We start from the raw sequence: 23,730 nt of genomic DNA, 5'->3' as shown, positions 1-23,730 counted from the left end.
CCTATGCTCCTGGGCAGGGTGAGGACCCAGGTACTTGCAGCTAAGAAGGAACAAATAGCTTTCAAAACCCTTTTAGCCATTTCTGAGTGCCCTCAGGTAGGAGAGTGTGGACGTGACCTCCTTTAGGGGAAGCCAGTGCCTTAATGTGCAAAGTGCTTCGAATTTGACTGTGCTGGAAACTTCCAACAGCTGTGTGGGGTGGACAGCCGTGTAGTCTTCTACAAAGAAACTGAAACTCAGAAGGCAGCTGGTCTGTGTACTCGTTTTCAAAGGTATGGCAACCGAGGCTCAGTGAAGAAACGTGGCTTGACCACGATGACAAAGCCACCAGAGGCATCCTCCATTCTGAGTATATTCTGCCTGGTCCTTGCTCCCCGAATTTGGGTCTCTGGAGATGCCAACCACCTGCTCACACCCCAGGCCCCATTACTCCACCCAAGCGTCCTGACATCACCTCCCTTTGTGACCAATAGATGAAGTCCCAGCAATGATGAGGATGTGAATGTCAGCTACCTCCCCCACCGCAGGCTCTGTGGTTGCAAAGATGCTCTAACAGGAAGCGGGTTTGAGGAGCTGCACAGCTTCCTGCCCCCCTAGAGCTTCACAGTGCGAGAAAGGGCCAGGGCTCAGCTTGGCCACGAGATACAGCTTCATGCCAGGGTTCTGGTAGCTTCCTCTTCCATATCCACTTCCGTGTGGCCCCGAGTGGGCCCCAGAGGCAAGTGCTGCTGTCCGTTGCCCAAGCCACCCTCCACCTCCAGTTTGGAGCCCTGCCCTTCTAGGGCTGGGCCAAACCAAACTACTGACTGGGATTCCATGGGGGACTGGTAGGTCAAAGGTCTTGGGGAACAGAAGTGGTGGGGCCAGATCCTGGGGGCTCTGGCCATGAAGTCTCGGCAGAAAGTAAAGAAGAAGGGCTGCTCCAAGGAACGAGTGTTTGGGTGCGACTTACAGGAGCACCTACAGCACTCAGGACAAGACGGTAAGGAGGCCAACCGAGCAGGGGGCAGCGGAACGGGTGGGCGGACTGGCACGCAGGCACCGAGCTTGTCTTCTCTGGCTTGATTTGATCTGTTGGGAAGAATCAACTCCTAGGGCCCCGTGGCTCAGGATCACCATCCATGAGACCTGTGCCCAGGAAAGACAGGAAATGCGGCTCAGAGGAGGCAGAGAGGTTCGCTTCTGTAATAGTTGTGGGGCAGGTCTCTGAGAGGGTGAGGATAAGAACTCCAAGGGGATGCGAAGTGGGGGATGGTGATATTTATAAAGTCTAGAGATGCCGACGAATCAGGTGAGGAGACGGAGAGGGGGACAGAGGGTAGGAATGGAGGTCCTATGTCACGAGAGTGGCTGAAGGGATGGTTGATAGAAAAATAAACGGAGGTGGGATTGGGCCCAGTGGGTCTGAGGACATAGCTTGGGGAGAGTGGAGGGAGGCATCCTAGCTGGAGAACAGCACCAAGGGACAAGGACCTGGCCCTTCTGCATCTTTGCTGGGCCGCGGGAGGGTGTGGGGGAAGGAGAGACCGTCTTCTTTAGATTGCTTGCAAAAAAGAAACAGGTTTGGCGTAGAAGGCAAGGGGAGAAGCTGCTGGTGTACGGAACACAGAAAAGTGAAGGAGATGGTTTAAGCCCTGGTTTGAAGCTGGGAGTAGAAGCTGCAATAAAGATAGATGTGGGCACTGTCTGGAGCTGCCTCGGTTCCTTGCCTGGTTCCTTGCCTGGCTTACTACGCGGTGGCCTTGGAAAGCCAGCCTACCCAGGGACAAGCCCTGGCTCAGTGCTCTGCCTAACACGCGCTCAGAACCATGTCTTACTTGATTTGAAATTGAGCTATCTTGACTATACCGGCCAGCTTGTTTTCAGCACACTGAGCAACTTACAAAAAAGGGCATGATTCTGCCCCCCCCACTCCACCCCACCCCAATCTGTCATTTCCTCTTTGTCCCCTTCTCTGGTTGTGGTGCCTGCAGAGAAGGGAGGGCGATGGTGGTTCCCAGCTCATTTCCTGCTCTTAGCCCCGCCCCTGTGTCCCCAGACACCTCCTTCCCCTTTTCTCCTCCATCAGAGGGCCCCATCCCTACCAGCCTCCATTAAGGGAAAGTCCAGGCCCCAAGAAAGAGTGTTTGCAGCCGAGGTGGACTTTTCTGTGCCTTCCTCTTCTCTCTGAGCACACCTGGCTCCTTTACTATTATTCCACTGGCCATAATGATTCTTTAACAAAAAGTATCACACCATTTACTTATATATTTTGTATGCATGTTGGGAAGGGGCAAATTGGTTCCCCCGCAGGTATGGAGGTCAGAGGACAACCTGAGGGAACCAGTTTTCTCCTTCCATCATGTGGGTCCCAGACATCAAACACAAGTCATCAGGCTTGGTGGCAAGTACCTTCATCCACTGCACCACCTCACAGGTTGTATTTCGTTGTTGTTGTTGTTGTTGCTGTTTTTCAAGACAGGGTTTCTCTGTGTAGCCCTGGCTGTTCAGGAACTTGCTCTGTAGACCAGGCTGGCCTCAAACTCAGAGAGATACGACTGCCTCTGCCTTCTGAGTGCTGGGGGTTAAGATTAAAGGTGTGCACCACCATTGCCTGGCAGGCTATATGTATTGGTAGTATTAGTGTCAGTGTGTGTATGTGTGTGTCCACATGCATATGTGGAAGTCAGATAGCAACTTTTGGAAGCCAGTTCTCTCTTACCATCATGTGGGTCCCAGCGTTGAACTGAGGTTTTCGGGCTTGGTGGCAGGTATCTTTTACCTCCTGAGCCATCTCACCAGCACTAAAGGATTTTCTTTTTAATTTTGAGATTTTTTTTAAAAAATTTTTTATAGGCATGAGTTTTGTCTGTGGGTGTGTGTTTCACATGTGTGCAGTGCCTACGGAGGCCAGAAGAGGGCATCAGATTCTCACTGGAACTGGAGTTCCCATCCGTAGCTGCCAAGGGTGCTCTGAAGAACAGTCAATTCTCTTAGCTGAGGAGCCGCCTAGCCAGCACTAGATAACGATTCCCGACAGAGAGCCGTACATCTTCATTGGACTTCATTGGGGATGATGTTCTTGTAGTTCCTGGTAAACCCTCAGTTCAGCCTCCTTATCCTGGTTCAGCCCTTCCCTGTGGTTCCCATCCCCCACAGACAGCCCAGACTCCCCTTCTGGGACTCTCAGGGCCACCATTCCCAGCTGGTAAAGGTTTCTTTCTAGAGATCCAGGGATAATGAAAGGCCAGCGGCTCCTGGTTGCAGGTGAATTCAGAGCAGGTGAGAAATTACTTCTGTCCCTTACCAGAACTTCACCTGCGCTGCAGGCTTGAGAGATGACTCTTGGGTCTCTCGGGTATCAGTGAGAACTCCTCCCCTAATCCAAAACATCCTGGTACAGAGAGGTGTAAAGTGTTAGGGAAGAGTGAGGCTGGTTGATTGCAGCTTCTCTCGTTAGCTCAAGATCCAGCAAGAAATTGAAGGTCCTGGTAGGCGAGATCCATCTGCTTCTGGTGTACTGATTCTCCCAGGTCATCTTAGTTTTCTCTACTCTTACACCCTTGCTTGACTTTAGACCTCTTCCCTAACTCTTCTCCCCTAAATGGATCTTTCCCTGTCCCTGAGCCCTGCATACACTCTGATAACTTGCTTGTGTTTCTGATTCACTGTCGGTGCTTCTTTGACTCCACCCACACCCTCCGCATCATGTTGACTCCATCACCCCAGTCTTGTCTCTAGATTCCATCGTCTTGTCTCTGACTTCATTTTTCTGATGTCTATCTGCAGCTCCACCAACTCTCTGACCCTGTTATCTTTAGAACCATTTCCCTTATGACTCAGGCTCCTTAAGACCTTCCATCTCTGTAAAGACTACTCCAGAGGTTCAAAATCAACTGAGAAGAATAGGGCAGGAAAACCTGGTTTAGATGAAACCTAGGAATTTAGAGGAGAGAGGGAGATTGATGTTTGAGGTGCAGTCTCGCTATGTAGCTGGGATTACAAGTGCGCACTAACCAGACCCAGCCGGCAGCCTATTTGTGAGTCATCAGAGCAATATGGTGGCCAAAAGAATGGATGCAGCATTTGGCACCCAACGGCGGAGCAGCAGCTTCAACAAGCAGGGCAGCCTCATCTCTTCATTTAGTGCCGAGAACTAAGGACAGGGGACCACGGAAAAGCGAGAGCAGGACCCGAAGGCATGAACAGTGGCTAGGCTGGAGTGAGGTGAGAAAGGTGACAAGAGCCCAAATTTTAGGAACCACTCACTCCAGAGACATTGTGCAAATGTCCTGGGTCCCTCATTCTAAGGATTAACACACACACAACCCTGAAAGCAAAGACTTCCTTAAATTTTTTTTTAATCCTCCATGCTTTTCTTGTTTCACCCAAGTTCCGGGTATGAGCAAAAAGACAAAGGATCTGAAAAGCAGGTCACAGGAAGAAAGATGAAAACCAGTGATCGGTGGGATTATTATCTAGAACCTTCACCCTGGTTTTCTGTCATATTTGTTCCACAAAAAGCTTGGGAAGACAGCTGGCTCTCTGTGCGTTTGAGGTTAGCCTGGTCCACAGAGTGAGTTCCAGGACGGTCAGGACTGTTAAACAAAGAAACCCCCATCTCGAAAAATGAAACAAACACAAACCTCAAACAAAAAGCTTGGGTTGACTCCTGAGAGGCAACACAACAAACAAATAAATGACTGAGGAACTGAATTGAATGGAAATTAAGAAGAGTAGGACCCAGAGCTGCACGTCAGATAGTTCTATGTGGCTGCTAGGGGTGGGCCGTAAACTGCGTAGTAGTTAAAGTCATATGAAACTCACAAGCCTTTTAGGGAACAAAAATTTAGGTAGCTGAGAAGAAGCACAACTTTCCCCGATACTGATAAACGCAAGGAACTTCTCTGGTGACTTCCAGTCAACAGGACTCAGTGCTCTGTGAAAGGCAATGTTCCTTATCAAATCTCTAAGGGACTTTAGTGATTCAGACGTAATTCTGAATTAATTCATTGTGTAATCTAACAAACATTTGAATACCTCAGGTTCCACCGCAGTGAGAGATATGATTCTCTGACAAGAGAGTACCATTTGTCAGGAGGTATAGATACAACCACTTACAATAAAGTGTCGTAAGTACTGTAAGATTGGGGGCTGGAGAGATGGCTCAGTAGTTAAGAGCATTTGCTGCTCTTGCAGAGGACCTGGGATTAGTTCTCAGCATCCACATAGTGTAGCTCACAACTGCCTGTAACTCCAGTTCCACCCTAATCTGACGCCCTCTTCTGGAATCCTCAGGTACCTGCATATATAAGGTGCATGTACAAGATGCTCACATATATAGATACAAAAAAAATTGAGATGAGTAAAGGACTGTAATATATATACATATGTATACATACACACATATACATATGTATATACATATATACACATACATACAAAGGGTTCAGAATCAAGTGATTTTTTAAATTTGTTTTTATCTTATTTTTGTGTGCATGGATACATGTGTGTGGCTATTTGAGGTTAATATCTGGGCTCATTCTCCATCACTCTCCAGCACATTATTTTTGGCAGTGTCTCTCAGTCAAGCCCACAGTTTGCTGATATGGCTGTATCACCAGCCTGATTGCTCTGGGGCATCTCCTATCTCCACTTTGTGAGGACAGAATTGCAACCCATTTACATGAATTCACATGGATTCTGGGGACCTGAATTCCAAAACTCTTGCTTTCCAGGCAAACACTCTTAATTGCTGAACCACCTCTCCAGCCCTTGTTTAGTTCATTTAGTTTAGTTAAGGTTTTTTGTTTGTTTGTTTTCTTTTGTTTTTTTAAGATGATCTCATTATGTTGTATGTTGGCTCTGAATTCCTGGGCTACAGTGATTCTCCTGCCTCAGCCTCCCAAAGAGCTAGGACTATAAGCATGTGCCCAGCTAGGAGGCTATGCTTGAGATATTTTGAGTAACAGTTTACCAGGCAATTGGAGGGGAAGGTATATTCCCAGACAGGAGAATAAAACAAGTGCCTTCATCAGTTCTGGGTTGCTCCAGCAAAACAGCTCAAATGGAGAAATTATGGAGAAGTTGCTTTTGCTCATGACTACAGTGGCTGAGGTTTTCAGAAAGCTTATGCTAGCATCCTGGCAAGGGACTCCTGGGTATGTCACAATATGGTGAGGTGGAAAGAAAACTATCTGCATACAGAAGGACCAGGAGCATGGAGTGGCATTGCTTTTGATAACTCACTTTCTGATCCAGTCATGAAAGACCCACTCCCGCCCAAAGAGGTAGCACTGTAAACCTTGGTGGCACACTTTTTTAATCCCAGTACTTGAAAGGTATAGGAGCATCTTCAAAGGCCTGTCTGAGGTAGTAATAAAGACCATCTCTCAAACAAGATTATACACACATTAAAAAAACAAAAAGCCAGGCCAGGGGATGATGGTGGCGCATGCCTTTAATCCCAACACTTGGGAGGCAGAGGCAGGTGGATGTTTGTGAGCTTGAGGCCAACCTGGTCTACAAAGCTGGTTTCAAACAGCTAGGGCTGTTACACACAGAGAAACCCTGCCTCAAAAAACAAACACAAAATACCAGGCAAACCCCCCACAAAATTTAAGAGACAGTAATAATTCATTCATGAGGAGAGAGTCCGATGACTTGATTATCACTCACTAGATCCCATTTTCTTGACTGTTTCCCATCTCAACACCACCACTCTGAGATGCTTCCAGCACACAAACCTTTGAGAGAAAAAGCATGTCCCAGCCACATCACTGAAGAATGGTACCCACGCTTGCTTATGGATTAGCAAAGGGCTCAGTCATAGAGTTTGTCAGGACCTGGTTTGTGAAGGTCTTCTATCCCAGGCTGAGGAGCTCATATTTTATTCTGTGTCTATAAGATAAACACTGGGTACTCGGGTAGGGTAGGCTGGGTGTTTCTGTAGCCTAAGATTAAAGTGTGGAAGGGGGCGTAGTTTGTAGGTTTGAGTTAGGTTGCATTCACAGCTATTTTTGTCTGCATGGCTTTCTTTTTTCTTTTTCCTTTCTCTTTCTTTCTTTCTTTCTTTCTTTTGAGGCATGGTTTCTTGATGTAGCCTTGGCTGTCCTGCAACTTGCTTGGTTGACCAGGCTGACCTTGAACTAAGGGAGATCTGCCTGCCTCTGCCTCCTGAGTGCTGGGGTCAAAGACATGGGCCACTACCGCCTGGCTACATGGCTTGCTTTCTTTTATTTTTCTTTTTTCTTTTCTTGGTTTTTTGAGACAGGGTTTCTCTGTAGCTTTGGAGCCTGTCCTGAAACTAGCTCTTGTAGACCAGGCTGGCCTCGAACTCACAGAGATCCGCCTGATTCTGCCTCCCAAGTGCTGGGATTAAAGGCCCCGGCTAGCACGGCTTTCAATACTTGTTTTTGAGACTCTATCACAACTGCTACTCTATCAAGATAACACGAGAAATACCATGATAATCTTTAAGGAGATTAGTCTAATAGCACAATATTGGCCCAAGGTCAGGAGAGATAATATAATTTTTTGCATTCTTTTTTTTTTTTTAAAACACCATATTTTTTTTTAATTTTATTTATTATGTATCCAGTGTTCTGTCTCTGTGTATCCCTGCAGGCCAGAAGAGGGCACCACATCTCATTACAGATGGTTGTGAGCACATGTGGTTGCTGGGAATTGAACTCAGGACCTTTGGAAGAGCAGGCAAAGCTCTTAACCACTGAGCCATCTCTCCAGCCCTTTGCATTCTTTAAAAATGGTTTATTATTTTGTTTGTATATTGTGTGGACACACATGTGCCATGAAGGGCATGCGAAAGTCAAAGGACAACTTGTGGAAGTCGGTACTCTCCTTTTACGCCTGACCATGTGATCAGGCGTGGTACTTTCCAATGCCAAACTGAGTAACTGCAAGTTTTCTTACCGGAGAAAGTGCCTGAAGCTAAACCCTTTCAGCTGCCTTCCATTTCAGCCGGGATAACCAGGGTTCATTTGTTCACGGCTGGCAGAGTGTTACATAAATGCAATTTGGGTGCCAGTCTTTGACTTGTCTACCCCACAAAATTGCTGTTCCCTTTAAAAATTCTGGGGTATGTCACAGGGTGGTGGGACAAACCTTTAAATCCCAGCTCTTGGGGGCTGGAGGCAGGTGGATCTCTATGAACGCAAGGCCAGACTGGTCTACAGAGCAAGTTCCAGGGCATACAGGGCTACACAGAAAAACTCTGTCTGGGAAAAAAAAATCTGGGGCAACAAATGATGACAAAGAGAAGTTTCAGTTCCAAAGCTGCGGACCTGTTCTTCCTGTAACTACATACAGCACTGACAGCTGAGTACAGGGCAGGAGGGATGGCTCAGCAGTTAAGAACACAAGCTGCTCTCGCAGAGGCCAGGGTTTGGTTCCCAGTACTCATGTTGGGCAGCTCACAATCACCTGTAATTCTAGCCCCTCGGGGATCCTGGGATGCTTCTGCACTCATAAGCACATGCATGTGCACACACATGCACACACACAAGACTATTAATGAGATGCCATTGGTCTAGTCAGGCATTGGTGACACATGCCTTAATTTCAGCACTCAAGAGGCCCAGGGCTACACAGAGAAACCCTGTCTTAAAAAAACAAAACAAAACAGTTACCATTTATCTTATTTCTCTATTTAATGTTGTGATTTGGCCTAATAATTTTATTTGTGTTTTCTAATACAGATACTGATATTTAAAGTTAGATTGAGGTGGTTTTCTTTTGTATTTCTTTTTTTGGGGGGCGTTGTTTCAAGACAAGATTTTGTGTGTGTGTGTGTCTGTGTGTCTGTGTAACAATCCTAACTTTCCTGAAATTCGTTTTGTAAACCAGGCTGGCCTTGAACTCACAGAGATCAGTCTGGCTCTGCCTCCCCAGTGTTGCGATTAAAGTCATGAGCCACCATTGCATGGCTCTTTTGTGTTTCTTTTTTCTTTTTAATTTATTTATTATGTATATAGTGTTCTGGGCACCAGATCTCATTACAGATGGGTGTGTGTCATCATGTGGTTGCTGGGAATTGAACTCAGGACCTCTGGAACAGCAGTCAGTTCTCTTAACCTCTGAGCCATCTCTCCAGCCCATCTTTTGTGTTTCTTAATGATTTATCTGTTTTTGTTTTGTTTGAGGCAGGTTTTCTCTGTGTAGTCTTGGCTGTTCTAGAACTTGATTTGTAGACCAGGCTGACTTCAGACTCATAGAGAGATCAGCCTGCCTCTGCCTCCCAAGTGCTGAAATTAAAGGCGTGTGCCACTATGCCTACCTTAATTATTTTATCTTTAACTTTTAAGGTTTTTGTTAACTGGATTTGTGTATAAGATGTTAAATATCTATAAACTGTTAAAATGAATGTAAGGTTATTGTAAATTATTTGATGTTCTACAACCATAGCCCGTCATTTTCTGTGTAAATCTAAAATAATAAGCTATAACACTGAGTACATATCATAAAAAGGGAACTGGGGATGTAGCTTGGTCGGCAGAGTGCTTGCCTAGCGTGCATAGGCCGGCCTTGTGTTTGATCCCAGTATCACACAGACCAAGTATGGGGGCACATGCTTATAATCTCAGTATTCAGGAAGCAGAAGCAGTAGGATCAGGAATTCAAAGTCACCTTCAACTACACAGCAAATTCAAGGTCACCCTGGGTTAGGTAAGACTCTCAAAAACAAACAAATTGAATGTAATGGGCACACCTGTAATCCCAGTACTCAGGAAGTAGAGGCAGGAGGATCAGAAACTCAAGGTCTTCCTCAAGTATACAGCAAGCTGAAGGCCAGCCCAAGATCTGTGAGGCCCTGTCTCAAAGCAAACAAATGAACAAACAGAGGTAGAGCTGTGTTATGGAATATTACTTTAAACAGGCAGAGACGTGTTAATATTTGTTTATGATGCATTTGTTCCAGGATGTAAAGACTTGTTGCTGTTTCACCTTGACTGCCTGAAGGCACCTGATTGGCCTAATAAAAAAACTAAATAGCCAATAGCTAGGCAGTAGAGGGATAGGCATGGCTGGTGGGCAGAAAGAATAGGTGGAAGGAGAGGGAAGAGAGAAAGAAGAGTGAATGAGGGAGAGAAAAAGGGAGACACCCAGGGCCAGCCAGACAGCCAGACACAGAGAAGGACATACAGAATGAAAGAAAGGTAAAAAGCCCCAAGGCAAACTGTAGATGAAGAAAAATGGATTAAATTTAGTAATAAGAGCTAATGGGGCAAGCATAAGATAAGGCTGAGCATTCATAACTAATACTAGGTCTCTGTGTCATGATTTGGAGGCTGGTTGGTGGCCAAAATAAAGCCTGTTACAGAGCTGGGGCTCAAGAGATGGCTCAGTGTTTAAAAGCACTTGCTGCTCTTGCAGAGATCTGAATTCAGTTTCCCAGCATCCATGTTAGGCACCTCACAAGCCCTACAATTCCAGCTACAGGGATATCTGCTGTCTCTGGCCTCTGCAGGCACCAGTACTATATGCAAATTCCCTTGAGCAGACACATACACATAATTTTTTAAAAATCTTTATCTTTAAAAAAGAAATAGAGGGGGCTGGAGAGATGGCTCAGAGGTTAAGAGCACCGCCTGCTCTTCCAAGGGTCCTGAGTTCAATTCCCAGCAACCACATGGTGGCTCACAACCATCTGTAATGAGATCTGGCGCCCTCCTCTGGCGTGCGGGCATATATCGAGGCAGAATGTTGTATACATAATAAATAAATAAATCTTTAAAAAAAAAAAGAAAGAAAAAAAGAAATAGAACTAAGAGGGTCAATATTAAGTAGCAGTGAACTCCTCTTTAGTACAGGAGAGACTTCAGGACTATGGGATAAAAATATTATACAAAGATAGGTGAGTTGGGTCTGATCACCTGTAAGAATCTTTCTAGTGAGTTTTTTATTTCACAAGCTTTGCCCTTAACCTTGGTGAACCCTCTTCCATGATGTTGCGTTTCTCAGACCCCTTACAGTAACTAGCTTTTCAGATTTTCTTTTCTCTGCCCATCTGTGTCCCCAGTGCCCCAGGTGCTAAGGAGCTGTGCAGAGTTCGTGCAAGAGTATGGAGTGGTGGATGGGATCTACCGCCTCTCAGGGGTCTCCTCTAACATCCAGAAGCTCCGGTGAGTCAGACAGAGTGGACAGGCTCTGTGGGCCAGACAGTCATGGTAAAAGCTGCTGGGGAGAGCTGGAGGAGGGGTAAGGGAAAGTGGGAGAAGGAAGCACAGAGGTTAAGTGCTATTCCAGGGAGAGGCTCTGAAGTCTGGTCAGGCAAGGTGGGGACCCCAAACTCACTCCCCCAGCAGACATACTCTCCCCGTTCCCACATATGCAGTCTGCTTTTAAAACACACACACATACTTGCATGCACATACACATGATTTGCATACTATAAAATTTACTATTTAAAAATGTTTGCATCAGTTATATTTAGTATAATCACAACACTGCAATCATTACCATTAATTCCAGAACATGTCACTATCCTCTCTACATTTCCCCTTCACCTAACTTGACTTTCTGTCTGTATAGATCTGTCTCTTCTGGACATCTCATAAAAAATAACAATACAATGCATGTTTTCACTGTCTCTTCCCTCTGAGTCCTTTCAAGGTTCACACATGCTGTGGCATGTACTAGTATTTTATTGCTTTCTGTAGATGAATACAATTCTCCAGCATGGCTACACATTTTTTTCTACCCTTTTATCAGTTGATGGCTCTCCAGGTTGTTTTCACCTTGGGCTATTATGAATAATTCTACTACAAACATGTACAAGTTTTCATGGCTGTATCTCACTTATTATTAATGTAAACCTGAGTGGAATGGCTGGGCCATATGGCAACTCATGTTAAACTTTTCAAAGTAACTGCCAAACTGTTTAATTTTGGTTTTTTTTTTAATATTTATTTATTTATTATGTACACAATATTCTGTCTATGTGTATGCCTGCAGGCCAGAAGAGGGCACCAGACCTTATTACAGATGGTTGTGAGCCACCATGTGGTTGCTGGGAATTGAACTCAGGACCTTTGGAAGAGCAGGCAATGCTCTTAACCACTGAGCCATCTCTCCAGCCCCCTGCCAAACTGTTTAATATAACAGTGTATCACTTACATGTCTGCCTGCCCTATATGAAGGCTCCAGTTTCTCCTCAGTGCTGGCAACATTTGTTACTGTCTTTCTGATTGTAGCCTTCCTAGTGGGTGTGTATGATATGTCATTGTGATTTATGTGTGCATCTCCGCAGCTACAGATGAAGTTGAATACCTGTCGTGCCTTCCTTTTGGGAAACAACTATTCAAATCTTATGCTTCTGCTTAATTTTTTTTTAAATCATTGAGTTGTAATAAATTATATGTTCTGAATGTCAAAGTTTTTTTTTTTTTTTTTTTTTTGAGACAGGGTTACACTGCGTAGCCCTAGCTGTCCTGGAACTCACTCTGTAGATCAGGCGGGCTTTGAATGCACAGAGATTCGCCTGCCTCTGCCTTCTAAGTGCTGGGATTAAAGCGCACCATCACGGCCTGGCAAAGTACTAGGTTTTAATCAGATGTATGATGAGCAGTATTTTCCCCTCCCCATCTGTGGTTTGTGGGTTGTTCTCTTCCTCTTCTTCTTTGTGGTAGCGGGGATTTTGAACCCAGGGTTCTTTTTATTGATAGTATCCTTTGACACATAAACATTCCTTTTCTTTTCTTCTATTGTGGATGGTATATGCACGTATATGTTCGTGTGGTTATGTGCATTTGTGTGGATGCCAGAGATCATGTTTTGCCTGTTTTCCTCAATTGCCTAATTTTAAAAATGAATTTATTTTTATTAAAATATCTTTATTTTATGTGCATGGGTTCTCTGCCTGCTTGTATGCCTGTGTACAACGTGTGTGCCTGGTGCCCAGAGACGCCAGATGAGGCCCAGAACTAGAGTTACAAACGACTGTGGGGCACCATAAAGGTGCTGGGAACGGAACCTTGTTCCTTTGGAAGAGCAGCTAGTGCTCTTAACCACTGAGCATCTTTCCAGTCCTCTCCACGTTTTTGTTATTATTAATGTTGCTGTTGTTTGAGTCAGGGATCTTGCTGAACTTGAAGCTTTCAGATTTGGCTAGACAGAATGGCCAGCAAGCTCCTGGGATTCCCCAGTGCTGTTCTTACAGGTCTCTGCTGCCTTGCCTGGCTTTTCCTGTGAGTGCTGGGGATCCGAACTCAGAGGCTTAAGCTTATGGGGCAAGCACTTTATCAACTGAGGTGTTTCCCTAGCCCCTTGTCTTGCTCTTTCTCTTTTTTTCCCCCTTACTCTGTAACTTAGAATTTATTACATAGCATAGGATAATCTCAAATTCACGGAAATCTTCCTGTCTCGGGAGAATTTGTGTCATCAATTTATCTATCTTCTTTTGGTTGTTGGCACTTTGGGTGCCATATCTGAGCACCTGCCAGCTAATTAAATCAAGATCATGAAGACAACAGCCAGGCTAGGCAAAGTGGCATGTGTTTTGAATGCCAGCATTTAAGAGGCAAAGTCAGATGGATCTTTGTGAGTCAGCGCTCAACTTGGTCTATATATTGAGTTCCAGACCACCCAAGAACTATATAGCAGGACCCTTTCTCAAAAAAAGAAAAGGAAAAAGGAGAGACACATTTAGGTCCATCGCCTGTGTCTACTGAGTCCGCTCTACCTCTTCGCTGCTAATCATAGATCCCTAGTTAGTCACGCGCAGATCCACTTACCTGTCTCTACTCATCTTTACATTCATGTCTACATATCCACATATGCAATTCCTAATATTTCCTGACATACATAGAAAATATATGTAAATACTCCAGTGAACATATATAATGTATATACATGTGAATATGCATACATTCCAGCATTCTCCCTCCAAGTCTCACCCATGTGGACCATGACCCTGCCTGCAGCTGACCTCTATGGTCCTGCTTCTCCCTTACACATCCCCCGTCTGACCTGTACCACGCCTGACCACTCTGCCCCTCCCCAGGCAGGAGTTCGAGGCCGAGCGGAAGCCGGACCTTCGGCGGGATGTGTACCTACAGGACATTCACTGCGTCTCCTCCTTGTGCAAGGCCTATTTCAGAGAGCTGCCAGATCCCCTCCTCACTTACCGGCTCTATGACAAATTTGCCGTGAGTTGAGAGGTGGGGGGTGGGAGACAGGGTTCAAGGGCCACCGCCTCAGTTTTGACACCCCAGGTGTGTCACGTGCCAGGCACCGTCTTGGGAGCCTGACAGTTAAGTGTTACTGAGGAGAAGAGCCCTCCTTCCCAGACCTCGTCAACTCCCTGCCTGCCACCTCTGCCAGCCTCTGTCCCTCTTGTCTTCACTCTCTCCCTATCGTGTTTCCCCTAAGACCTGCAGACCTCACAGAGCACAGCGGTAAGACTTGGGAGGTAAAGGGCAGGCTGTCAGAGCTGGGAGGCCTTGGAAAGCACCTAGACCAGAGTTTCCCTACACTTAAGAGAACAAAAATGCTGTTTACATAACAAAAAAAATATTTTCAGGAATGTCCCTCCAGTTACAACTATAACTGTATCTTAAATCTTAAACAGTTTTGGAGGAGAAAACACATGACAAAAATGGTGTCCTGATTTGAGTAATACTTTTTTTTTTCCCTTTTCTTTTTCTTTTCTTTGGTTTTTTACACAGGGTCTCTCTGTGTAGCTTTGGAGCCGGTCCTGGAACTTGCTCTGTAGACCAGGCTGGCCTCGAACTCACAGAGATCCTCCCAAGTGCTGGGATTAAAGGTGTGCGCCACTATCACCCGGCTTGAGTAATACTTTTAAAGTAAAGTTCTCGCTTCTTCGGAGGTTGAGGCAGAAGGATTGCTGGAGCCTAGAGTTTGAGCGTAGATTGGGCAACATAGCGAAGTCCCATCTACTTGCCAAGAGTTTGCATTTTATTGAGTGCAACAACATTGAGACTCAGAATAGCAACCGCAGCCTGCTCAGTCCATCCAGACCAGCCTGGGTGGATCACCTTCCCAGACACCTTTCAAAGGTCTAGCTCCAGAGCTGTACCGAGGTGGACACTGAGGCAGGGGAAATGGCGGTGAGTTGCTCAAGGTCACAAGACGACTTATAAATAAGATTCAGCAATCAGCTACGTCGTGGTGGCTCCTGCCTTTAATCCCAGCACTTGGGAGGCAGGTGAATCATTGTGAGTTTGAGGCCAGCCTGGCCCACAAGAGCAAATTCTGGGACAGGCTCCAAAGCTACAGAGAAACCCTGCCTCAAAAACTTAAAAAAAAAATTCAGTAGTCATTTGTGCGCCCAAAGGTCCTAAGCTTGATTTCTGTGGTTTTGGGGATTGAACCAGTGCTCTTGTGCATGGCAGGAAAGCACTCTACCACTGGGTTACATCCCGATCCTTGTTTCCTGCCTCCTGCCTCTGCCTCTAGAGTGCTGGGGTCAGAGGCATGTGCTACCATGCTCAGCCTGAGGTGTTTCCACTGTTTTATGGTGCCTTGAAGATCTAGGCAGGGCCGTTGTGGGACATAGCAATAGATGATCCCTGAGAGTTTAATTTGGACCTCTGCGAAGCAAGCAGGTCATCTGTGAGTCAATGTCTCCCTCTTATACCCTGGTCCCCAATTAGGAGGCAGTGGCGGTACAGCTAGAGCCAGAACGCTTGATCAAGATCCTTGATGTGCTCCAGGAACTCCCTGCCCCAAACTACAGGTGTGTGGGGTTCCGCCCTCTGTACTCCAGAGACACCCCTGCCCTCCCTACAGCCCCAGCCTGGCTGGCTCTCCCAGCTCTCAGGTCAGCCCACCCCTGCCTTGATGTTCTTTTGGGTGATTCTGTTCTTGATTTCTGCAGGACGCTGGAGTTCCTTATGAGGCACTTGGTCCACATGGCCTCATTTAGTGCCCAAACCAACATGCATGCCCGAAATCTGGCGATTGTGTGGGCCCCCAACCTGCTCAGGTGGGTGTATGTGTGAGCAGTGTGGAGCTGCTCGGAGACTTGGTGTAGCAAGATATACTCGATGTGGTTGTGAGGGTGCACTGGAGAGGGTTTGGGGGTCTCATAAACCCAGCAAGACAGGGAAGTTCAGCAGTGGCTAAGTAGTATAAAGTCTACCAACTTGGGCCTTCACTGAGACCAAGTGAATTTCTTAAGAGCAAGACTTGCACTGTGCTGTGGAGGCTGGAGACTAGAATATTGGTCTTTGCCAAACATTTACTGAGAGAACATCTTACAGTCTATTCAGGAACTGGCCTGTCTCTGACTCATTATGGCACAAAGCATTATTAATTATAACAATTATAACAATTCTTGGTCTTCCTTTTGCGGTACAGTGCAAGGAGTATGGCAGGACATTGCAGATGGCTTTCTCGGGGGAAGTGGTATTTGAACTTGAATCATACCTGTGGCTTAAGAGGTAGTTGTGAAGGTAAAGACCAGGGGCAGAGGTATAGAGCATTTCAGAGGTTAGGCATTTGTAATATGACTTTGACACTAGCACTTGGGAGACGGAGGCAGGTGGATTTTTGTGAGTTCAAGGCCAGTCTGGTGTACACTGACAGTTCTAAATCAGTTACAGCCACAGCTACGTAATGAGACCTGTCTGTCATTTGTGTGTGTGTGTGTGTTTTCAGGAAGACTTTAGATAGGAAAGTGTTTTGAGTCTTGGGAGGGACTAATTCCACATCTTTACAGGTCTAAGGACATAGAGGCCTCCGGCTTCAATGGGACCGCAGCGTTCATGGAGGTGCGAGTGCAGTCCATTGTCGTGGAGTTCATCCTCACCCATGTGGAGCAGCTCTTTGGGGGTGCCTCCCTCTCTGGTTAGTGTCCTTTGTGCCCATTACCCATCACCACTCTCTGCTGGGAAGAGCTTTTTAGTTGCTTTATGGTTTTGACTAAGATCAGCTCTAGAGAGTCTCACAAGTCGCTTCATTCAGACTCCTCATTTTGTGGGTAGGGAGACTGTGTCTCTCACAGAGGGCAGTACGTGATCAGCACCTGCAGAGAACACTGGAGAAGTGTTAGTACAGCCAGGGCTTGGGCAGGCCTCTTCTGTTGGCATTCTAGCACATAGATTAGTCTCTGCAGCACCACCTTGGAGGACAAGGCTAATGTCTTGGGATCTCCTGATCCTCTTCGTTCTTGAGAATACCCTTCTGAAATGGATAGAGAGGATCTATCTCCAAGAGCCTCTGAATATATCCTTAACTTGGTAGTTTGTTGTGGGGGGGATGGACTGGGGACTTGAGGTTCCTTTCTTGGTTCTGTTACTGGCTGGCCAATTCTTTTCGTTCTCCTAGCTGGTGCAGATGTGGAGAGCGGATGGCTGCCAGGGGCCCGGGCATCAGGCAGCTCTGAGGACTTCATGTCCAGGCCTCCTCCCTACCACTTGCCTAGCATATTACAGGCTGGCGATGGACCACCGCAGATCCGGCCCTACCATACCATCATTGAGATTGCAGAACACAAGTAAGGCCTGCTTCCCGGGACTTCTTCCCTTGCACTGAGTCACCCAGACTCCACTCCTAATTATATCTCCATTCTCTGCAGGAGAAAGGGATCTTTGAAGGTCAGGAAATGGCGATCTATCTTCAATTTGGGTCGCTCTGGCAATGAGACAAAACGTAAACTTCCACTGCGGGCTGAGGACAGGGGTAGGTCTGGGATGATGAGGAAATGGGGCTCTGGTGAGGGCGTGCGAGGTCTTGGTGCTATGCACATTCATCTATTTCAGAAGAAAAAGCCAACAAGGGGACACTGCGGCCCGCTAAGAGCATGGACTCACTGAGTGCTGCAGCTGGCGCCATTGATGGTGAGGACAGATGTTAGTGGCTATGTGTGTATGTGCTGTGACAATTACAGCACAGGCTTGGGTGTCTATAAATGTGGCCAAGTGTGTCTAGTAATTTTATTTTATTTTTTTCAAAATATTTATTTATTTATTATGTATACAATATTCTGTCTGTGTGTATGCGTGCAGGCCAAAAGAGGGCACCAGACCTCATTACAGATGGTTGTGAGCCACCATGTGGTTGCTGGGAATTGAACTCAGGACCTTTGGAAGAGCAGGCAAAGCTCTTAACCACTGAGCCATCTCTCCAGCCCCTAGTAATTTTAAAAGAATCCCAAATAATTATATATCAGTCTTGGATACACATGGCAAGTTTTACAATAGATGAGCCTATTGTCTAATCTCTGGGTATATTCATGAGTATTTGTACATGGAGACTGTGTGTGTGTGTGTGTGTGTGTGTGTGTGTGTGTGTGTGTGTGAGTGGTAGCTAGTGACTGTATCTACAGAGAGGGAAGAGGATCCATCAGGTATGTGTGACCTTTAACCTGCTGACTGGGTGGATAATTTGCAATAGAGGCCAAAAGAAAGCTGGGTCTGGTACCTTCCAATTATCCTACCCCTAAAACCTAAGAAAAGGGAGCCACTGAGTCTGACCTGAGCTGTCAAGACCCTTTGGAGCTGAGGCTGCTGAATACCTGACCTCTCTCTCTTCCACAGAGCCAGAGGGACTGGTAGGGCCCAGCAGTCCTCAGTCAAGCTCACTGATATCTGAGAGCTTGGAGAATAATTCTATGGATGCAGCAGAGGGTGAACAGGAACCTGAGGCGGAGGCACAGGGCAGTGCGAATTCTGAGCCAGGAACTCCACGAGCTGGGCGGTCAGCTATTCGGGCCTCGGGGAGCAGTCGTGCGGAGCGTTGTGCCGGTGTCCACATCTCAGACCCTTACAACGTCAACCTCCCGCTACACATAACCTCCATCCTCAGTGTACCTCCAAACATCATTTCTAACGTCTCCTTGGTCAGGCTTACCCGTGGCCTTGAGTGTCCCGCCCTACAGCCCAGGCCAAATCCCACCTCAGGTCCTGGCCCTGGCCCCGGCCCAGGCCCCCCAGGTGAGAACTTGGAGATTTCCCAGGACTGGAAAAGAATCTAAAACTTTAGGTTGAAGTTGTGGGTGCTGAGGACGTAGTGTTGGAAGGTCAGAGGTCAGAGGCTTCAGCCCTTAGGCTTTGAACACAGTCTTACGTTGCCTGCCTAGATTTGGGGTTTGGGGATCCAGTAATATTATTAGGTTATATGAAGTGCATGGAGAAGGGATCTCTGTCAGGCTTCAAATCACTGATTTACCCCCAAGAATAGGGGCCTGTGCCAGACGCAAAAGGGATTTATTAAGGTACGAGTAGGGGTAAGAACAAAAGTTGCTGTTGAGTCTCAGCAAATTAATATAAGAGCTAAATATCACTTATCAATTCATGCTGAGGGCTGTATTAGACACTTCACAGGTATTAGCTCATTTTCTCATAACATTAAGATGTAAGTATTGTTATTCTTACAACAGTAGAACCTGAAAGTTATCTTCAGCAATTACTACTGATTTAGGTAGCGAGAGCTAGGATGTGATTCATCCTCAGATTCCTATGCCCAAAGTGTCACTGATGAGAAAGCTGGGGTTGTATAAGGTAGAGGTAAATAGAACAGTTAAGTGGACAGAACTCAAATTTTGTCTGCGCCACTTATTAGCTGCATAGCCTTGGACAAGCTGCTCTGAGCTTCAGTTTCGTTAAAGCCAACGGAGGATGAAGAGTCGGGGGCGTAGCTCTGTTGGTACAGTGCTTGCCTGATGTACAAAGCACTGGATTTGATCCCCAGCACCACATAAACCTGGTATGGAAGCTTATGTAATCCAACACTTCGGAGGTGGAGATGGAAGACTGGAAGTTTGAGGTCATCCCTGGCTCCATAGTTTGAAATCAGCCTGGGATACAGGAGACCTGTGTCAAAAAAAGGGTGTGGTACAACATCCTCTATAATATTTCTTTATTTTTGGAGGGTATTTGTGTGAAGGGGAGTTGCCTGTGCAGGTGTGTACATGAATATAGGAACCAGAGGACCACCTTAGGTGTTGTTCTTAGATGTCCACATTTTTTTTTTCTGTGACAGAGTATTTCAATGACCTGGAACTTCCCAAGTAGGCTACAGTGGTCAGCTCCAGGGACTGACCTGCCCCTCTTGCCTAGCACTGGGATCAGAAGAGCACACCAACTTTCTGGGGATCCAACTCAGGTCCTCGGGGCTGGAGAGATGGCTCAGAGGTTAAGAGCACTGACTGCTCTTCCAGAGGTCTTGAGTTCAATTCCCAGCAACCACATGGTGGCTCACAACCATCTGTAATGAGATGTGCAGGCACACATGCAGATAGAACACTATACATAATAAATAAATTAAAAAAAAACAAACATAGTTCCTCATATTTGCATACACTCATTATGAACCAAGCCATCCATCCAGCCCAGGGATATATAACAGTTTATTCTGTAGGGAAATATAAAGATTAATTATAAAAATATCAAACACAGTCAGGCAGTGGTGGTGCATGCCTTTAATCCCAGCACTCAAGAAACAGAGACAGGTGGATCTTTGTGAGTTCGAGGCCAGCCTGGTCTATAAGAGCTAGCTCCAGGACAGGTTCCAAAGCTACAGAGAAACCCTGTCTCAAAAAACAAAAAACAAAACACACACACACACACACACACACACACCAATGCTTAGAGCTGGTGGTGCATGTCTTTTTAATCCCAGCATTTAGAAGGCATAGATATCTTGATCTCTGTGAGTTGAGGCCAACCTGGTTTACTTAGTCAGTCCAGGCCAAGTAGTGCTATGTAGTGACACCTTGCCTCAAAAACAAAGAAATACACAAACACCCCACAATGTTGGCACTTGAGTGAGAATAAAGAGAGCTATCAGTAGTGAGCCATTCTGGTCTGAGAGGAGGAGCCATGTTGACTAGTACATACCAGGAGTGTTGGGCCCCTAGAGTATCAATGTGAGGAATACCCATACCTGAAAGCGTTGGGACTGACCTTGACTTTTGGATTTCTGAAACTATTTTTCTTCCAACAGATGAAAAGTCGGAGACAAGATCAGCCCTAGGTTCTCTGGCTGACTCAAACCCAGCAGACATGACTCCTGCCCTGGAGGACTCCTTGTCCCAGGAGGTGCAGGATTCCTTCTCCTTCCTAGAGGACTTGAGCAGCTCAGAGCCTGAGTGGGTGGGGGTGGAGGATAGGGAGGTGGCCAAGGCAGAAGCCGCAGGAGCAGCAGGAGCAGCAGGAGCAGCACCTTTCTCCCTTGGGGAGGATGACCCTGGGATGGGCTACCTGGAGGAGCTCCTGGGAGTTGGGCCTCAGGTAAGGAGGAGCTGTTCTGGGTATTTGGGTAGTGTGTAGCCTAGAGAGTGGCTAGGACTACCTGGTCCTTAGACACAATGCTTTGCCTACAGGTGGAAGAGTTTTCTGTAGAGCCACCCCTGGATGATCTGTCTCTGGACGATGCACAGTATGTCCTGGCTCCTAGCTGCTGCTCCCTCGATTCTGCTGGTCCCACACCTGATGTGGAAGAAGAAAATGGGGAAGAAGTCTTCTTGAGTGCCTATGATGATTTGAGCCCCCTTCTGAGCCCTAGATCCACGAACTGGGAGGGTGTAGGGAGTCTGGAGGAAGAGGCAGCAAGATGTGGAAAACAACCTCCGACACAGGCTGAAGAGAAACAGGCGTGCCGGGAAGCTGAAGAGGACAAGGAAGCTGGGCCTGGAAGCACAGCGGCTAACAGGAAAGATGCTGAGGCAACTCCAGAGGCTGAGATGGAAGCTGGGGAAGCTGATGAGGAAGGAGGGGAAGGGGAAAGAAGCCAAAAGGTGATGGGTGGTTTTGAAAAGGGGAATAGTGAAGAGATAGAGACCATGGAAGGAAATTCCAAAGGTCAAGAGGTTGAAAGTATAGAGACCAAAGATACGGAGAAAACAAGAGAAGAGGATAAAGACAAGCAGGAAAGAGAGAGTGGGAGAAAAGAAGGAGCTGAGAAAGGAGAGGACACCCCTGTAGAAACTGGAATGGACCCAGAGCATCCGGTCCAGGAATACCTGCTTCCTGGAGAGAGCTGGGAAGTGGTATACAACCAAGAGACTGAGAAAGGCAACAAGGATGAGATCAAAGGACTGAGTGGGAATACTGACCACCAGTCAAGAGAAGACCAAGGACATAGTGCAGATAGTAGAAGTCCAGTAGAAGATGATGATGGGGAGGAAGGGGAGGTCAGCAAGGAAGAAAAAAGTATAGATATAGAAACTGAAGGCAAGAGAGCTGTTGGTGACCACTTAGAAGAGGGGACCCTCTCTGAAGAGCCAGGTGCAGAGTTCCTGGAGGTTGACAGTACAGAAGAAGTCAATGAACAGTCTTCTGAGATGGAACAAGGTCCTCCACAGCCATCTGAACCAGAGGGGATGGAGGCTGAGGGACAGCTCAGTTCTGAGGCATGTGACTTGTACTCTTGTCCCTGTGGTTCAACTGGTGGTGTGGGTATGCGTCTGGCTTCTACCCTAGTTCAGGTCCAACAGGTCCGCTCTGTTCCTGTAGTACCCCCCAAACCACAGTTTGCCAAGATGCCCAGTGCAATGTGTAGTAAGATCCATGTAGCACCTGCAAATCCATGTCCAAGACCTGGTAGGCTTGATGGGACTCCTGGAGAAAGAGCTTGGGGGTCTCGTGCTTCTTGGAGGAACGGGGGTAGTCTTTCCTTTGATGCTGCTGTGGCCCTGGCCCGGGAACGCCAGAGAACTGAGGCGCAGGGAATTCGGCGGACCCAGACTTGTACTGGGGGTGGGGATTATAGCCTCAACTCCAGAACCTCTCCCTGTAGCATGATTCCTGCCCATTCTTCCCGGCCCCTTAGCTGTCTGGAACTCCCTCCTGAAGGCACAGAAGGGTCTGAGCCCAGGAGTCGGCTTAGTCTGCCCCCTAGAGAGCTTCACCCCCCTGTCCCTCTTATGTCCCCTCAGCGTCAGACATATGCCTTTGAAACACAGACTAACCGTGGGAAAGAAGGGCTGTGATTAGGGTGGGACAAGAGGAATCAGAAATTTATCATCAATCTCTGGAACCCTCACCTAGCTGTCGTTGCACACTTGGCAGCTGAAGTGTCCAATTCCATAGGCTTGGGTCCTCCAGCTACTTGTTTTGACCATGGGAGGCACTGCCTTAGTGGGTTTACTTGAGTTTGTGTTAGACACAAAGCACTTATTTCTTAGCAGAGTCTTAAGAAATATAAGAAGATTTTATTCCCATGAAGTTGTGATTATTAACCAAAACATAGGGTAGGTAGAAACTTATTATTTTTCTTAAATTTAAATACATGGGGGGGGGGGAATTCCAGTCAAACTCCTGCCCTCTTCTGAGGCTGTGAACATCTCTTCATAGAAGCCCAAGGCAGATGTGGAAAATACAGGGCCAGATACAGAATTGCTCACTTCTGTTTTGTTCCCAGATCCTTAACTATCTCCTGACCCTTTTAGCTCCAGATTAGGGGAAACACATCCAAGAAGCTCTTTAAAGTCCTCAGTGTTCACTGAAAGAAATGGATGGCATCTTCTGTTTTCAATTATTTGCAGAGGAAGTGCTGTACAGATCTCTCTGGTCTTTCTTTTTCCCATTAGAATAACCTCCTATTTCAGGAATGGGATGTCTGGTCATCACTCTGGCCCTGGCACTGTTTCTCTGCACAGGCGGGAGCTAGAGGCCTCATTTAGCCATGGTGGCTGTTTGATAATAAAATTGAATTTTTTATACTTAAATAGTGTATGGACTTACTCTTATTAAAGTCTTGGGGGGAAAGGTCTCACATTTGAATGTTGCCAAAATGTATATATTTTGTTTAGATATTCTTTCTCGGTTG

At 46.6% G+C, this 23,730-nt stretch overlaps 1 protein-coding gene across 1 annotated transcript; it reads left to right on the top strand.

Annotated features, from left to right (window-relative positions):
• The first annotated feature begins 631 nt into the window (after positions 1–631).
• Positions 632–23,567, top strand: LOC121442044 (rho GTPase-activating protein 30-like). The gene is made up of 12 exons (XM_041643483.1): positions 632–982; positions 11,018–11,120; positions 14,000–14,144; positions 15,612–15,694; positions 15,836–15,943; positions 16,679–16,806; positions 17,287–17,455; positions 17,537–17,640; positions 17,721–17,798; positions 18,498–18,893; positions 20,905–21,191; positions 21,284–23,567. Exons 1-12 carry the CDS (start codon positions 886–888, stop codon positions 22,889–22,891), a joined length of 3,306 nt encoding a protein of 1,101 aa, XP_041499417.1. The 5' UTR covers positions 632–885; the 3' UTR covers positions 22,892–23,567.
• The last annotated feature ends 163 nt before the right edge of the window (positions 23,568–23,730 follow it).

This window comes from Microtus oregoni, unplaced genomic scaffold (genome assembly GCF_018167655.1).
Source record: "Microtus oregoni isolate MIOR12 unplaced genomic scaffold, Mior012 000086F_ref0000336, whole genome shotgun sequence".
Classification (NCBI taxonomy): domain Eukaryota; kingdom Metazoa; phylum Chordata; class Mammalia; order Rodentia; family Cricetidae; genus Microtus; species Microtus oregoni.
This window is presented reverse-complemented; position numbering and strand designations above follow the sequence as displayed.

Bases quoted from the DNA above. Each gene is read 5' to 3' on its own strand.
- LOC121442044 (XM_041643483.1), top strand. From the start codon at position 886: ATGAAGTCTCGGCAGAAAGTAAAGAAGAAGGGCTGCTCCAAGGAACGA. The intron at 983-11,017 runs GTAAGGAGGCCA...CTGTGTCCCCAG, and splicing joins ACAGCACTCAGGACAAGACG to TGCCCCAGGTGCTAAGGAGC. The intron at 17,799-18,497 runs GTGAGGACAGAT...TCTCTTCCACAG, and splicing joins TGCAGCTGGCGCCATTGATG to AGCCAGAGGGACTGGTAGGG.